Below are 17,611 nucleotides of genomic sequence, written 5' to 3'. Positions count from 1 at the left end.
TTTCTGTTCACCCATAATAAAGTCATAAAAGAACCAAACTTCATGAATGTTTTTTGTGACAAAGAAGTATCCGTTCCAATCACTCTATCAGAGAAAAATCAGAGTTGTAGAAATAACTGGAAACTCAAGAGCCATGACATTATGTTCTTCACAAGTGTATGTAAACTTTTGACCATAACTGTAGATGGTTTGAATTGCAAATAATTACGATTAATTAATTTTTAAGCTGCGATTAATGCGATTAAAATTTTTAATCGTTTGACAGCCCTTAATATAATATAATATAATATAATATAATATAATATAATATAATATAATATAATATAATATAATATAATATAATATAATATAATATAATATAATATAATATAATATAACAATAAATCATCATAAATAATGATAAATCATCATAAATAATAATAACACTATTAATGAAATAGATAATAACCAAATAACCCTCTCTGGGTTCTTCACAGAAAAAAAAGCCAGGAAATAAATAACACTGTTGAAAAAAATAAAATTGTTCAGGGGGCCGGACCAAATGTGGAGGCGGGGCGTATCCAGCCCGCGGGCCGTAGTTTGGGGACCCCTGATATAGAATAAAGAGAATAAAGGGGGAAAATATACAAAAATCATCACAGTCTGATTATAAAAATCAACAGAAATGAAATGTCACCCGTCCAAAGAGCTTGAGTGTTCTCTAGTGGAGAAACAATCAAGACTAGCTTTATCGTCATCATACAAATGTACAACAAGATATTTCAATCATATTTCCCTTTTTTTCGTGTTCTAGCAGTGCCAAATGAAAACTAGTCAAGCTATGAAAAAAAGTGTGACCTTAGTCCGGAAAATACGGTACATACACTGAATTGAAGCGTTGACTGAATAAGATTTGAACATGTTTGACAAGCCACGGATGAGATTGGGCTATTCTGCTGATTTACTGACAACATGGCCAAGGATATTTGTGCACTTAAGGTAGGGCGTAACAGAGTGCAGCAGGTTTATGTCATCAATCAGAAAAAAAGGAGGCAGCGGAGCTGGAAAGAAAGCTCGGCAATTGGTTTGCATCTGAGCTTTTAGCCAGCCATTTTCACCGGAGCAAGGCCCTTCGCTCCTGGCCGTTTTACTGGATTTTGACTGACTTTGCAAGGCCCACAGAAAATTCTGTTCTATTTAGGGCTGTCAAATAATTATAATTTTTAATCGAGTTAATTACAGATTAAAAATTAATTAATCGTAATTAATCGCAATTCAAACCATCTATAAAATATGCCATATTTTTCTGTAAATTATTGTTGGAACGGAAAGATAAGACAAGACAGATATATACATTCAACATACGATACATACTGTAAGTACTGTATTTGTTTATTATAACAATAAATCAACAAGATGGCATTAACATTATTAACATTCTCTTAAAGTGATCCATGGATAGAAAGACTTGTAGTTCTTAAAAGATAAATATTAGTACAAGTTATAGAAATTTTATATTAAAACCCCTCTTAATGTTTTTGTTTATATAAAATTTGTAAAATTTTCAATCAAAAAATAAACTACCGGTAGTAGCCCGCCATTGTTGATGTCAATAATTACACAATGCTCATGGGTGCTTAAGCCCATAAAATCAGTCGTACCCAAGCGCCAGCAGAGGGCGACAAAACTCCAAAAAACACAAGTAACACGTGGACATTGTGACACTGTGCTGTCATTTTAATCTGTTTGAGCAGGGCATGTACGTTAATTGCGTCAAATATTTTAACGTGATTAATCAAAAAAATTAATTACCGCCCGTTAACGTGTTCTTAATAGATAAATGTTAGTACAAGTTATAGAAATTTTATATCAAAACCCCTCTTAATGTTTTCACGTTATTAAAATTTGTAAAATTTTCAATCAAAAAATAAACTAGTAGCTCGCCATTGTTGATGTCAATAATTACACCATGCTCACTCATCGTACTAACCCATAAAATCAGTTGGACCCAAGCGCCAGCAGAGGGCGCCAAACACCAAAAAACAAGTAACAAGCGGACATTACACTGCTGTCATTTTAATCTGTTTGAGCGGGGCATGTGCGTTAATTGCGTCAAATATTTTAACGTGATTAATTTAAAAAATTAATTACCGCCCGTTAACGCGATAGTTTTTACGGCCCTAGTTCTATTGCTATATATACATGGAACCCACCAAAAGAAAGATTAGACTGCTTTCAGCAGAAAAAAAAGTAAGTTCATATCTTTTTCCATTCTTTAGATATCAGCATTAGAAAATAGCTTAGTTTGAGCAATTTTCCAATTTCTGATGAAAAAACAGAGAGAAATTTAGCTTTTTGTGAAAGCATACATTTCAAACATAATTTTGACTTTAACACAGCTATTTTTTGCTTTAGTTACATCTTAAAACTCTCAATAATGTTTTGCTTTTACAAAATAACAGAGACAACAAGACAAATAGAGCTTTTGATAGCAAAGTAACAATTTATTTACACATAACTAACTGAAAGATGACGCTATTGTGGCCGCGACAGCCGGTTAAACTTTTCCCTCGTCGTTGCCTGTCTCAAAAAGATGATTTTTTTTTGTTTCTGCCTGCTCTGCTCACGAGCAGCACGGCAGCACGGCCTCAACGGCATCTAGTGGTCCCGGTCGTTCTGCCCAGTCGTGCAGCGCCTGGCATCCCGGTCGTCCTACCGGTTGTTCTGCTCGGACGTCCGCAGCCCGGCATCCATTCGGTCGTCTTCCGCCAGCGCCCCGGCTTTGCGGCTTGGCTGTCGTTGCCGTTGAATAGGGTTGCGGGTCTTACCAAATGCGGTACTGCCCTCCAGTGGCCAGTTTTATTGCTTTAAAATGGATTTTCAGCTTTGTGCTTTGGAGCTAAATTGAATCACGACCGAGAGATGTCTTTTTTGAAAAAAAAAAAAAAAAACGCAAAAGACGTATAAATATGTCTTTGGGACACTGAAACAATTAAAAATAGCCAAAAATTGCCAACGGGTTTACACGAACAAGGGATTCACACGATCACTGGTTTCTGGATCACAGGGTTGATTTGTGTACACTCCACCCCTCCCAATCACTCCACCCCCACATGGTGTCAACCGGAAATACATTTAGCTGACGATAGCACCAACATATTCATAGTTAGTGTAGGCGTTCAGTGTATTTCTTGTTGTTGTTTGTGTTTCTTTTCTTTCTTTTCTTGTGTTTTTCTTTTCTTCTGTTCCCTCATAACCCCTTGCTTTTCGCCACTTTTTCTTAATAAACGAGGTTAAAAAAAAGTTCAGTGTGAGTTACCTGTTTTGGCATCCAAGAAGTAGTAGAAGCCACGCCAAGCAGTCTGTCTTCCTTGTCACTTTCTTTTCATCTGGAACATGCACAAACAAGCACAAATGAAACGACAAAACCAAATTCAACATCACGCCCAGCTTGTAAAGCTCGCCAATGAACTTGCTCTCAGAGGAATGGCTTCATCAAACCTCTTCTCAGCTAGGTTGCGATTCTCTCACATCTCGCCACACTTAGTGGACCAACTGGGAGATGAAATAGCCACAGCAAAAATTCCCTTAACTCATTTGCTCCCAAAAACGTAGAAATATGTTCTCTTTTTAATTGTTTCAGTGTCCCAAAGACGTTTTACGTTTATTTTTTTTTTAATTTTTTTTTTTTTTTACAAGAGGCATCTCTGGGTTCTGATTCAATTTAGCTCCAAAGCACAAAGCTGTAAATCCATTTTAAAGGAATAAAACTGGCCACTGGAGGGCAGTAGCGCATTTGGCAAGACCCGCAGTCCGATTCAACGGCAACGAACGGCCGGGCCGCACGGCTGGGGCGCTGGTGGAAGACGACCAAATAGAGAACAACCTATAGGACGCCCGGGATGCCAGGCGCTGGACGACCGAGCAGAACGGCCGGGACCACCAGTGCAGCGGACGATGCCGTTGAGTCCGTGCTGCTCGCCGAGCAGACCCCGCAGAGACTCAAAAAATCCATCTTTATGAGACAGGCGGTGATGATGGAAAACTTTACCCGGCTGTCATGGCCACAACAGCGTCATTTCAGTTATGTGTAAATACATTTTTACTTTGCTATCAAAAGCTCTATTTGTCTTGTTTTTTATGTTATTTTGTAAAAGGAAAACATTATTCATATGTTTGGGATGTACAGTGGGGGAAATAAGTATGTCGTCAACCACAAATTGTGCAAGTTCTCCTACTTGAAAAGAATAGAGAGGCCTGTAATTGTCACTATGGGTAAACCTCAACCATGAGAGACAGAATGTGAAAAAAAAACAACAGAAAATCACATTATTTGATTTTTATAGAATTTATTTCCAAATTAGAGTGGAAAATAAGTATTTGGTCACCTACAAACAAGCAAGATTTCTGGCTGTCAAAGAGGTCTGACTGGATCTAACGAGGTCACCTGTTTTAAGTCATTATCGGTATAAAAGACACCTGTCCACAATCTCAGTCAGTCACACTCCAAACTCCACTATGGCCAAGACCAAAGAGCTGTCGAAGGACACCAGAGACAAAATTGTAGACCTGCACCAGGCTGGGAAGACTGAATCTGCAATAGGTAAAACGCTTGGTGTAAAGAAATCAACTGTGGGAGCAATTGTTAGAAAATGGAAGACATACAAGACCACTGATAATCTCCCTCGATCTGGGGCTCCATGCAAGATCTCACACCGTGGCGTCAAAAATGATAATAAGAACGGTGAGCAAAAATCCCAGAACCACACGAGAGGACCTAGTGAATGACCTACAGAGAGCTGGGACCACAGTAACAAAGGCTACTATCAGTAACACAATGCGCCGCCAGGGACTCAAATCCTGCACTGCCAGACGTGTCCCCCTGCTGAAGAAAGTACACGTCCAGGCCCGTCTGCGGTTCGCTAGAGAGCATTTGGATGATCCAGAAGAGGACTGGGAGAATGTGTTATGGTCAGATGAACCCAAAATACAACTTTTTGGTAGAAACACAGGTTCTCGTGTTTGGAGGAGAAAGAATATTGAATTGCATCCGAAGAACACCATACCCACTGTGAAGCACAGGGGTGGAAACATCATGCTTTGGGGCTGTTTTTCTGCAAAGGGACCAGGACGACTGATCTTTGTTAAGGAAAGAATGAATGGGGCCATGTATCAAGAGATTTTGAGTTAAAATCTCCTTCCATCAGCAAGGGCATTGAAGATGAGACGTGGCTGGGTCTTTCAGCATGACAATGAACCCAAACACACAGCCAGGGCAACAAAGGAGTGGCTTCGTAAGAAGCATTTCAAGGTCCTGGAGTGGCCTAGCCAGTCTCCAGGTCTCAACCCCATAGAAAATCTGCGAAGGGAGTTGAAAGTCCGTGTTGCCCAATGACAGCCCCAAAACATCACTGCTCTAGAGGAGATTTGCATGGAGGAATAGGCCAAAATACCAGTGTGTGAAAAGCTTGTGAAGAGTTACAGAAAACGTTTGGCCTCTGTTATTGCCAACAAAGGGTACATAACAAAGTATTGAGATCAACTTTTGGTATTGACCAAATACTTATTTTCCACCATGATTTGCAAATAAACTCTTTAAAAATCAAACAATGTGATTTTCAGTTTTTTTCCACATTCTGTCTCTGATGGTTGAGGTTTACCCATGTTGACAATTACAGGCCTCTCCAATATTTTCAAGAGGGAGAACGTGCACAATTATTGGTTGACTAAATACTTATTTGCCCCACTGTAACTAAAGCAAAACATAGCTGTGTTAAAGTCAAAGTTATGTTTGAAAATTATGCTTTCACAAAAAGCTCAATTTCTCTGGTTTTTCATCAGAAATTGGAAAATTGCTCAAACTAAGCTATTTTCTAATGCTGATTTTTCAAGAATGGAAAAACATATGAACTTACTTTTTTCCTGCTGAAAGAAGAGAGTCTAATCTTTCTTTTGGTGGGTTCCATGTTTATATAGCTATAGAATTGAATTTTCTGTGGGCCTTGCAAAATCAGTCAAAATCCAGTAAAACGGATGGGAGCGAAGGGGGGGGTGCACCAGTGAAATTGCTGGGAGTGAATGAGTTAAGGGTCCAGGGACCTCGTTATATCCCTTTCCCGCCAATTTGACAGCAGTTTAATCGTAAGAAAAAAAGGGAAATACCTGGATGCTGCTCCATCCTTCACTGTTGTTTTGACTGTTCAACCACTTTCCAATCACCGCAACTCCGGGTTTCGTCTGTGTTCTCCACTCACTGGTTGTCGGATGTTGTTGGGACTTGATACATCTGCATCTTTCGCGCTCTAAGCTCACGGGCTGCCGCTCGCATCACTTCCAGAGGCACTGGCGCAACTGCACCCTCTTCTCGGAGGAGAGCGGAGTGACTCTGACTGGCGGTGGAGAATAAATTAAAGCTCTGCAAGGGAGGGCAAGAATTTGCTTCTCATTGGTGGGGACGGACGTAGAGGAGGGGGCACAAATTTGAAAATAGATGAAACTAAATTGAATTATGAAAAAATGATGGTGCTTATGTATGGAACACATTAGAACTCAGTTCGAAAGCGACTCGACAATTTCAAAAATGTCACCTCGTATCGACAATCAAAATGCAAAACATTTCATCTGCTGCCTTTTCTGATTGGCTTATTTCACCGATGGTGATGAGCCAATGAGAATGGTTCTTTTCACATGACCCCATTAGAAAAATGTGAAAGTTATATGATATCGATATAATGTTATACTTACAAATTCAATATTCTGTGGGCAATATTTTAACTTATGTGCTATAAAACTTATTCAAATTAATTACTGTCTTTTCTGGTCGGTTAAAAAAAAGTCAACATCCACTTCGCATCTCAAAGTAAATTCATCCTGACAGTTGCCATAAGAGGGTACCCAAGTTCCATGATTCATTATACATTTTGGTTTCCTTCTGAAAATCCTTAATAGATAAAATAACAATGCACAGAGTTTTGGCCAGCAACAATGCTCAAAGTTTGATTTGAACTTTTGGACAGTTTCATGAAGGGTTTACCTATATACACTGTAAAATGTGTTCAAACGGAGTAATATATATGTATACTGTACATATCCATTGAAGAAAATCAAAACAGATCCCAAGAGACAGTGAGAACGAAAAGTGGTATTTGACATATTGCTTTTGGCATATAGCATTTTTTGTGTATGGCAAAATAGCTTTTGGTATAAGGCATTTTTTTGGGAATATGGCAAAATGGCTTTTGGCAAATTGCATTTTTTTTTAACATGTGGCATTTTTTTGTAGAGCTGTCAATATCATCACGTTACTTGGGTGCCAGTTGAATGTCAATGCGCTGTAATGGTATGTGTATGGTCAAAAAAAAAATTTTTTTTTTTTTAAATGTTTTTTTTTTTACATTTAAAATTAATGGGAAATTTGGACGTGCATGGCCTGCAAAAAAATCTGCCATATGCCAAAAGCCATTTTGCCATATCCCAAAAAACTGCTATATCCCAATTCCATAATGCCATATACATGATAAAATGCCATATGCCAAAAAACTTTTGCCATATACAAAAAAATGCAATATGCAAAAAGCCATTTTGTCATGTACAAAAAAATGCCATATGCCAAGACATTTTGCCATATACCAAAAAAATGCTATATGCTAAATACCATTTTTTCCATATGCCACAAAATGCCATATACAAAAGAAATAGCATATGCCAAAAGCTATTTTGCCATATAACAAAAAAACTGCCACATGCCAAAACCCATTTTGCTATATGAACCCCCCAAAAACGTCAAATACCAAAAAACTACCATATGTCAAAAGCCATTTAGCCATATGCCCCAAAAAAATGCCATTTGCCAAAACATGGCATATGCCAAAAGCCAGTTTTTCCACATACAAAAAACTGCCCTATCAAAAAAATGCTGTATGCCAAAAGTGATTTTGCCATACACCAAAAAAAAAAAAAAAAGCCAAATGTCAAAAAAATACCATATGCCAAAAGTGATTTTGCTATATACCAATAAATAAATAAATAAATTAATTAATTAAATAAAAACATATGCCAAAAGCCATTTTGCCAGATACCAAATACTTCTTTTCGTTCTTCGCCCTGCTGATCCCTCGCCAATTCGTGCTTTGAAATTCGCGGTTTCAGTTATTTGTGGATGTTTGAAGTACTGTACAAGGATCCCTCGACACATGTGTATTGTGTCATGTTCCCCATGTTCATCGAAGTGCACAGTTGTTTCTTCATTATCATCATCATCATCAGTCAAGGAAAGAGCTGCTGGAGTCTAATGTGTTATTTTTTTTATTGAAAATTTTAAGATACATGCATGTATTCATGTAAAAGGCATTGTTTTCTTTTATATACATTTCATTCATATCATAATTATTCAATTTGCAGTGCTTAAAATCAATTTATCAAAATATACATTTCAGGGTTTTTTGTTTGTTTTGTATTAATATTATATTATACTTTATTAATACTATTATTATTATTATATATATATATTTTTTTTTAATTATACTTTGGAAATAAATACATTGAACTTAAAAAAACATTGACTGCAAAAAATGAGGGATTATTGTGGCGTTTTTTATCATTTAGAACACTTTTTGTGAAACATTAAAACATAAAAAAAAAAAAAAATCACGACAATCATGTGTCATCACTGGTTTACCCATTTGTATTGCTCAAACCTTTCAATTCTTGATTCCAAGATTATTGACGAGAAATATACCAGCATTCATTTATCTGTTTTTTAATGTTTTTTCCCATATCGATCATAAATATTCTAAAAGAAACATAGAAAATGAAGCGGCAGTCCCTTTACAGCTATTTCTGATGCACCCTTGTGATGTCATCTCTTGGGTCACTCTTCTCTCAAATTTTTTTTTTTTTTTTTTTTGGGTGGGGCAATTTTCCTTTCCACATTTTCAATGAATTTTTTCATAGGGTTTTCGGTTTTTTATATATTCAGATGGACACCCGACTAGTTAGCTAGCTAACTAAGTGTTAGCTAACAATGCTAATAGCTACTGTATGTTGTTACCAGCTTAAAATAACCTTAGGAGAAAAGCTCCCACTTCTTTCAGAGAATGGAACAAACAATATGGAGATGAATAGACCAATTATGTGGGAATAAATATATCTAATATCTACACAGCCTCCTTTTATAGCTATTTTTGTAAGTTTGAATTTAGCTAATCCTCTCATATCCCAAAAACATACATGGTCGGCTCAATTTTTTTTCAGTGTAGAAATCAATTACGCTTTACTATACTACATTAAATTACTGTAAATACTTTCCAAATGGATACGTGCAAACTTTACAACTGTTTCAGTGATCCTATGAATTTAAAAATCATTTTTTTTTTTTTTCTTTTTCAGGAATGCAGTTGATGGAAATAAGAAGTTGTTCGCCATCTATGACACAAGCAGGTACGTTGGTCCAAAAACCACCAAACATCAGTGTTGTTCAAGTTACTTTTGCAATGAGTTCTAGTTAATTCTCTGAAAAAGGTACTAAATACTTCACTAGGTATTTCTGTCGTACAGTGAGAGTAGACAACTCCCTCCCAACACTATGAAATGTAATGGAACAATAAAACTTTTTGACAGGAACCTTTATTTTTATAAACAAATGTGATATGATCTTTGTCAAAATCACGCAGATAAAAAAACTGTCTGTTTTGAGTAAAACTACCCAAACATTTATAGTAGGGTTGTTCCGATCATGTTTTTTTGCTCCCGATCCGATCCCGATCGTTTTAGTTTGAGTATCTGCCGATCCCGATATTTCCCGATCCGATTGCTTTTTTTTTGCTCCCGATTCAATTCCAATCATTCCCGATAATTTTTCCCGATCATATACATTTTGGCAATGCATTAAGAAAAAAATGAATAAAACTCGGACGAATATATACATTCAACATATAGTACATAAGTACTGTGTTTATTATGACAATAAATCCTCAAGATGGCATTTACATTATTAACATTCTTTCTGTGAGAGGGATCCACGGATAGAAAGACTTGTAATTCTTAAAGGATAAATGTGACTTTGTATATTGTGACTAAATACTGCCATCTAGTGTATTTGTTGAGCTTTCAGTAAATGATACTGCTGCCATTTGACTTCTGCCCAAATGCATGATAGGAAGTGCAACCATGACTGTGCGTCGTGGTACCAATTGATAAATCTTGCGTTGGGAAATAACATAGGGTGTTAAGAAAAAGATAACTACTACCTTTCCTCCCACATTGCTTGCCACAATATTTCTAATGGTTGAGAGGCTTTAGCCAATTAAAAAAACGCTTCAAAGGCTGCCAAAATTCTCTCTACTCATGTTACGTTGCCTTTTAGTTCTATGAATACGTATGACGGGGACATTATTGGTTTAACGCGAAAATGCGTTAAATATTTAAATGTTATTACCGCCGTTAACTCGATAAATTTGATAGCCCTACTTTAAGCCAAAACTACAGACTCTGGTTAAGTGTAAGACATTTTGTCTGTAACATTACATACAATTAGAAAACGATTTAATTAAAAAAAATATATATATATATTAAAAAAAGGCATGTCCGATATTTTTTTGCCGATTCCGATACTTTGAAAATGACGTGATCGGACCCAATTGATTGGCATCGATCGGGACATCTCTAATTTGAACCTTTTGGAATTTCTCACATTTCTGCAAAAAATCACCATCAAATGTGATCTGATCCTTGTCAAAATCACACAGATAAAAAAAACTCTGCTTTAAGTAAAACTACCCAAACATTTATAGGTTTTCTTATTTTAATGAGGATAGTATGCAAACAATGACAGAAGGGGGGAAAATAAGTAAGTGAACCATCACATCTAATATTCTTTGCCCCCTCCCACTTTGGCACAATAACTTAAACCAGACGCTTCCTCTAGCTGCAGATCCGTCTGACACATCGATCAGAACTAATCTTGGCCCATTCCTCTCTACAAAACTGCTGTAGCTCAGTCAGATTCCTGGGATGTCTGGCATGAATCACTGTCTTTAAGTCATGCCATAGCATCTCAATGGGGTTCAAGTCTGGACTTTGACTTGGCCACTCCAGAACGTGTATTTTGTTCTTCTGAAACCATTCTAAAGTTGATTTACGTCTGTGTTTTGGATCATTGTCTTGTTGCAGCATCCATCCTCTTTTTAAATTCAACTGTTTGTCAGACGGCATCAGGTTTTCCTGCAAAACATTGTGATAAAGTTTTGAATTCATTCTTCCATTCATGATTGCAAGTTGTCCAGGCCCCGAGGCAGCAAAATATTCCCAAATCCTGATTTTCCCTCCACCATGCTTCATGGTGGGGATGAAGTGTTGATGTTGGTGAGCTGTTCCATTTTTCCACCACACATAACGTTGTGTTGTGTGTTACTCCCAAACAATTCAACTTTGGTTTGATCAGTCGCCAAAATATTTTGCCGAAACTTCTGTGGAGTCCCCAAGTGCCTTTTTGCCAACATTAAACGAGCAACCAAGTTTGTTTTTTTTCTGTGTAGTCCTCCCATGAGACCCATTCTTGGCCATAGTTTTACAAATAGTTGATGTGTGCACAGAGATATGGGACTGTGTCAGTGATTTCTGTAAGTCTTTAGCAGATACTCTAGGGTTCTTTTTTACCTCTCTGAGTATTCTGTGTGAAACTCTTGGCGTCATCTTTGGTGGACGGCCACTCCTTGAGAGAGAAGCAACAGTGCCAAACTCTCTCCATTTGTAGACTACTTCTCTGACTATCGATTGATGAACATCCACACTTTTAGAGTTTTGTATTCTCTCCCAGCCTTATACAAATTAACAATCCTTGATGGCAGGTCTTCAGCCAGCTCTTTTGACCGAGCCAGGATGCACATCAGACAATGCTTCTCATCAAGAAAATTCTTACAAGGTCATCAGCGATTGGGCACACACCTGACTTAAATTGTTTGGTAAAAATTGGTTTCAATTGCTCTTTAAGTCTCTTTTGGCCGAGGGTTCACTTTATTTATTTTTCATCTTTCTGTCATTGTTTGCATGCTATCCTCATTAAAACATGAAAACCTATATATCTTTGGGTGGTTTTTAGTCAAAGCAGAAATGTGAAGTAATTTCATTACATGCCAAATAGGGTCGCAATTAAAGTAATTAAACATTGTCCAACAAATAAAGCATGAAAAAATAATATATATATTGTATATTTGACAAAATAATCGCGTTTCCGAAGTTCGAGCCTGAAAGGGGACGAACCCGGAAGTGATACGTCACAACGGGAACAGCGATGGCAGCTCCATACATACGGCCGCCATACAAAGCCCTTCAAAAAATGATTCAAACAGCGATATAAGCGATAGATCGAGCGCAAGGGAGGAGATCCTCCCTTGAAGTAGAAGTTTTTGAAGAGTTGGAGGAAGAAGAAGAGCTTGGAATTTTATGTTGGACCTAACATGTATTAGCCAGACGCTAATCAGGATGCAAACAATGTGCCTAGACTACCTGACATGGAATGGATACAACACCCATAGAGATTACAAGATTGGTAAGATATAGGCTGTTATTATTTTCATGAATTGAAGATGCAGGCATTTGCACATAATTCTATGTTTTTGTCTATCTGATGACATTGTTAAAAAAAATAATAATCAGACTTCATGTTCATTTTGGCAGATACATAAATATCTAAATAGAAATATAAAAACGTTGGGGGGAAAGAAGGAGATGAGTCGTCGATGGCTTTTTCCACTTTATTGTGGCAGCAATAAGAAAACAAAACAATAGAGGAGTGCCGCCACATTCGACCGCGAAGTTTTGCGTCTCGCTCATCTCCTCCTCGCCTCCTACTACTCCAGCGTCTCTTAAAGTGATCCTCGATTTTAAAGACATGTAGGCTCTAATAAATCACAATTGTTCTCTTGTATTAAAATATGTCGTTAGAAACACATAAAATGTTAAATCAATGGAAATATTTTATAATATTTAGTGCATATTTTGACCGATAGTTGGCGCCATGTTCTGCGGGCGCGGAGTGATGACGTAGATGATATTTTTCCAATCGTGTAACGTGTGTACAACAACTGTGTATTACTGGCTTAACTCGCGAAGTAAAATGCCACGATGTGCTGCTTATGGATGCAATTTCGAGTCAAATGGAAACAAGGAGAGTGATGCGAGTCTCCACAAATTTCCTGTTGACAAGAAGAGGAGAAAGGTTTGGGAAAATGCCTGTAGACAAGCAAATCTTCCTAAACAACCAAGGCTTTGTTGTCGCCATTTTTCTCCTACCGCGTTTGAGGATTTTAGTAGATGACAACTAATGAAAGATCTCATCGGAGCGGCTAGATATAAGCGCAGACTAAAACCAAATGCTGTTGCAACTATTTTCCCGCACAAGAAGCCTCAGCCTGCTCGGATATCGAGTGAAATGCGCGCAATGAAGCGAGACGGACGAGACACTCTTGGCTTAAGCACCCAAGCCGCTCCTGTCGCTACAGCGGGAGGCGAACCTTCGGGCGTACCGCTAGTCACAGAGGAAGCTAATAATTCACCTCTACTGTCAGTTCATCAGGCAGTGTGTGTTCAGTATTCAGCTAATATGAGTGATGCTGCCACTCAAACTGATCAAAGCACGTCCAATGCAATTCATTCAATGCAACACAAATGTCCCAACCCCATTGATAAAGCAATAAATTCTCATCGCCGGAATGGCATACATGTGAAGTCAAAATCCATTTTAGGGGACTCCCTCTGAAAGCTCATCGCGAGAATGGCAAGAGTGCCAAACAGTAATCAGAGAAAAGGGTGGCTACTTTGAAGATACTAGAATATCACACGTTTTTAGTTATTTCACCTTTTTTCTAAGTACACAATACACACACGTGCATTTGTAGCAAGTTATAACAGAATTCACCGGCGGAAATTATGTTGGCACGTTGTGTGGTTGGGGGGGGGGGTACTTTGTGAAGGGAACAGCTGGAAATAACTGTTACCTTCCGCGGGTCGCATGCCAGACAGACATTGCTATTTCTTGCAGCCTAAATGTCAATAAAACAACGCGGATTAGCTCCGTGGTTTGATACTCCGCATCCTTCCCTAGCTCGCCACACATTCATAGTTTTATTGCCTTCAGTGAGAGTTTATAATGTCAATGGTCAAGAAAATAAAAAGGCACGAATGCCAATGTGTTTTGGCCTGTACTGTATGTAAAGCATACGACAGCTCTGGATGCTAACAATCTACACAATTATATTGGAATGAGTTTGATGATGCAATAACTCACCTTGAAGATCTGCTGACAAAAACCTGAGTTCTCGACAACATACGCTCTCTCGCTCCGTTGTCATCGAGATGCACTTGCCGCAAGTACACCAGAAGTTTAGCCCAACTCTTGCCTCATCAGGTATTTCTTGCTCTGCATTTCGCCTTTGCTGCTCGTCTTGCGAACGACCGACAGTGCTGTCCTGCTCTTCACTTTTCCGCTCTGGTTCAAATTGGAAGGGACGAACTGACGAGATGTTGCGAATGAATGACACGCTGAAGTCCGGCAGCGGGATTTGTGACGTCACAGCACTGCGACGTCAACAACCATGGCGAACAATCAGTTAAAATAATTTTACAAATTTTATTAAAACGAAAACATTAAGAGGGATTTAATGTCAAATTATTATAACTCATACTAAGATGTATCTTTTAAGAATTACTTGTCTTAAAACTAGAGGATCACTTTAAAGGGTATGTCATGCCCTGGGAAAATGTTAATATTCCACAATTTATCCATAAATGCATGCCTTTTGTATTCATATCATGCCACTTCGTGTAATAACACACAAGAAAATGAGAGAAATTTGGCTCGATTGTCAAGCTAAATGACCGGCGCCCGAGATCTGGCAGATTGTGTGCGTGACGTCACGACAAGTGAAGAGAGTGCCACCGGCCACTAGGGGGGCAGCGCCTGTCTGCATCAATATCATTCCTTCTAGTGAGGGGAGAATTAGGGGTGTTTATGCTGATGCATTGTGTTGGTCCTGCACATATTCCAGGTTCCCTCATGAAGAAACACCCCTCGTTGTCAATAAAAGAGAATTCAGAATTGACAGTGAGGGGTGTTTCTTCAACAAGAAAAAGGCTCAGTGCTTTAATACTCAATGGCGGCGATGATGGCAGACAATTTCGTTCTTTGTTTCAGCGACGAATCCGACGTAGAACGAATGTTCATCTAATGGTGACGAGGAGAGTTACGAAGCTTTAATTGGTATTTTAGGTTACCAATTTGAGCCCAAACGAACGCCAATGCAGCATAATGAAACGGTCATTGAGGGGAGCAATGATACTGATGAAACATCGGCAGCAGATCGTGTGGGAAACACCAATGATTTGTTTTGCATTTCTTTTTGTGAAGCTGATACACCGTGACTGCAAAATAAAGGAATGCATAGAATAATTATTATTTATTGCGCTATCATAGCTTTTCGATCTGCCAACAGACACAAATATGAATGGGATCAGAGGATTTGTTCTATATATTTTACGAACGACAATTTATACATGTGTCCAGTCCTGTATCCAATGCGTGACATTTTTTTATTATAAAAGAGTACTCACTCTGGCCATTTCGAGCTTGGCTGCTCCCCTCCTTTGCTTAGCCTTAGCCTCCTTTGCCAGTCATCGTCCTCTTTCTTGATATCTCGGGACATTTAGGTGGCTGCGCGTGTATGGTCGGCACCGCATCTCCTTTGAGCAGCAATCTTTTAGCAAAACCCGATTTCACTTGTCCATAGTTCGAGAAGCTTTCAGGTGGAAAATAACAGAAAACCGTGCCGGAGGCTGGGTCTAGAAAATTAGCCCTCTTTGCACGAACGAACTTTACCCATTGTCTGCGTAGTCCAGCTTTTTTTTTCGCGTTCAGGAACTCATGGATACTATATTCCGATAAATAGCTATTTGTACACCACATAGCACAGCAGTTTTGAACCATTCTAGTGATGTTTTGGTCAAACAAACCCGAACGCTACTCTCTCGTCGATAAAAAACAATGGCACCTGGCTCCGCCTCGACTTTCATTCACTTGTCGTGACGTCCCCGCCCCATTCGGCTGTTTCCGAAACACTTTCGGAAATGTTCATCATTTTCGATCTATTTTCGATAATTGCTCATTAATGTGATTGATTTTTTTGTTAACTTTATCAATATTTGTTATCTTGGCACATAACGGTTCTATTGATGTCTCACACCCCCTTTGCCGCTACATACCCTTTAAACGGATCGTGCATAGTGTCTTGTTATGAGCTTTTTGTTTACAAATGTATCGAACACACGACGTGCTGACAACTTTGTTTCTTTATTAACACATGGAGCCAACAGAACAGAGCTCGGGGCTCTCGGCAGGAAGTGGCGTCTAATGACTTGAGGAAATGTAGTTTTTTCACACAGGGGAACAGATTACAAAGCTCCACTTCAGTGTTGTCCAGAGACTACATTTCCCATGATTCACTGCGTGACCTGTGCGCTCGCTGATTCGCTGCCAGACATTAAAAGCAACACGCTTGTTGTTGTCACCTGTCAGCGGCTCTTGTACGTAAAACACAAACTAGAAGGCTATCAAGCGATCACTGTGAAAGAAACACCGAAACGTACAAATGCAATGCAATGCTTGAAGCATGAAGGTGGAAATACATAATACAAATACAAATAAATGTGCACAAACTCACCGGCGGTGTGTGTCTCTTACGGCAACGTGACCGCGAATTACCGCGACGCCGACCCGCTTATATGCACATCAACACCCCTTTCCCGATTGACAGTGGATTAACCCTTTCGGACAAGATCGTAGATGAAGCACAATTTAAACACGCTTAACCTAGCGAACGCAACAACAACTATGATTGGGGATTGCCACGAGTTAACTTTCGGCTAACATCGCCAGCTTTTACTGTTCATTCCACAACAGTTGGCAGCTCTGCTTTGACAAAGTCATCAGTCATCTATCCAAAAATCACAATTACTTTTTGGCAAATCCTTGATCATAAGCAGACCGGTTCAGGAAGCAGGCATCTTCAAAGTGTTTGTAGCAGAGAAGACTACTCGATGATGGCGTGAAATTCATTCGCTTCGTGCGAACGAAAGATGTCCATTTACGTGCCCTGCTATCCTTTGGCCACTCATACAACTTTTCATTTGAGCGAGAACAAAACATCGCCACACACCGCCGTGGCATCTTACCAAGAAGAAATGCAACAAACAATACTGTTCTATGGTGGGCTTCCCTCGCACTACCCTGTGTGACGTAATTTCCGAAGATTGCCGAAGAAAAGCATTTTCGTTGTCAAGGGCGTTGCTATGGGTTAAACAAAGAATCTGGAAGGGTTGCGTTAAAAAAAAAAAAAATAACGAAAATATGCTTATAACTGTTTAGCCATTGATATTATTCAAAAACATGGTTGGCCAACCTTACTTCACATTTCTGCTTTAAAGTAGACACTATTTTTTTCATCTGTGTGATTTTTACAAAGATCAGATCACATTGGATGGTGATTTTATGCAGAAATGTGAGAAATTCCAAAAGGTTCAGTTACTTTTTTTATACTACAGTACCTCGCAGCAACACTTGTAAATGCAAATGTCTTGTTGA

At 38.7% G+C, this 17,611-nt stretch overlaps 2 protein-coding genes across 3 annotated transcripts in view; one reads left to right on the top strand and one right to left on the bottom strand.

The window, feature by feature from the left end:
• LOC130931654 (gamma-aminobutyric acid receptor subunit alpha-5-like) overlaps nt 1-6,335 on the bottom strand; it is a 92,142-nt gene extending 85,807 nt beyond the window's left edge. Inside the window, exons 1-2 of the mRNA XM_057860599.1 lie at nt 6,142-6,335; nt 3,299-3,368 (exon numbers count right to left, since the gene is read on the bottom strand). Coding sequence (XP_057716582.1) covers nt 3,299-3,368; nt 6,142-6,157 — 86 coding nt within the window. The 5' untranslated portion in view covers nt 6,158-6,335. The remainder of the gene's footprint in view (nt 1-3,298; nt 3,369-6,141) is intronic.
• Nucleotides 1-17,611, top strand: part of LOC130931637 (gamma-aminobutyric acid receptor subunit beta-3-like) — a 190,867-nt gene that overhangs the window by 66,571 nt on the left and 106,685 nt on the right. For both annotated transcript variants that reach the window (XM_057860567.1, XM_057860559.1), the window contains exon 2: nt 9,367-9,417. In XM_057860567.1, the coding sequence (XP_057716550.1) occupies nt 9,367-9,417 (51 nt within the window). The remainder of the gene's footprint in view (nt 1-9,366; nt 9,418-17,611) is intronic.

Source organism: Corythoichthys intestinalis, chromosome 2 (assembly GCF_030265065.1).
Source record: "Corythoichthys intestinalis isolate RoL2023-P3 chromosome 2, ASM3026506v1, whole genome shotgun sequence".
Lineage (NCBI taxonomy): Eukaryota > Metazoa > Chordata > Actinopteri > Syngnathiformes > Syngnathidae > Corythoichthys > Corythoichthys intestinalis.
The sequence above is the reverse complement of the archived record's forward strand: the minus strand, read 5'-3'. Positions and strand labels throughout refer to the sequence as shown.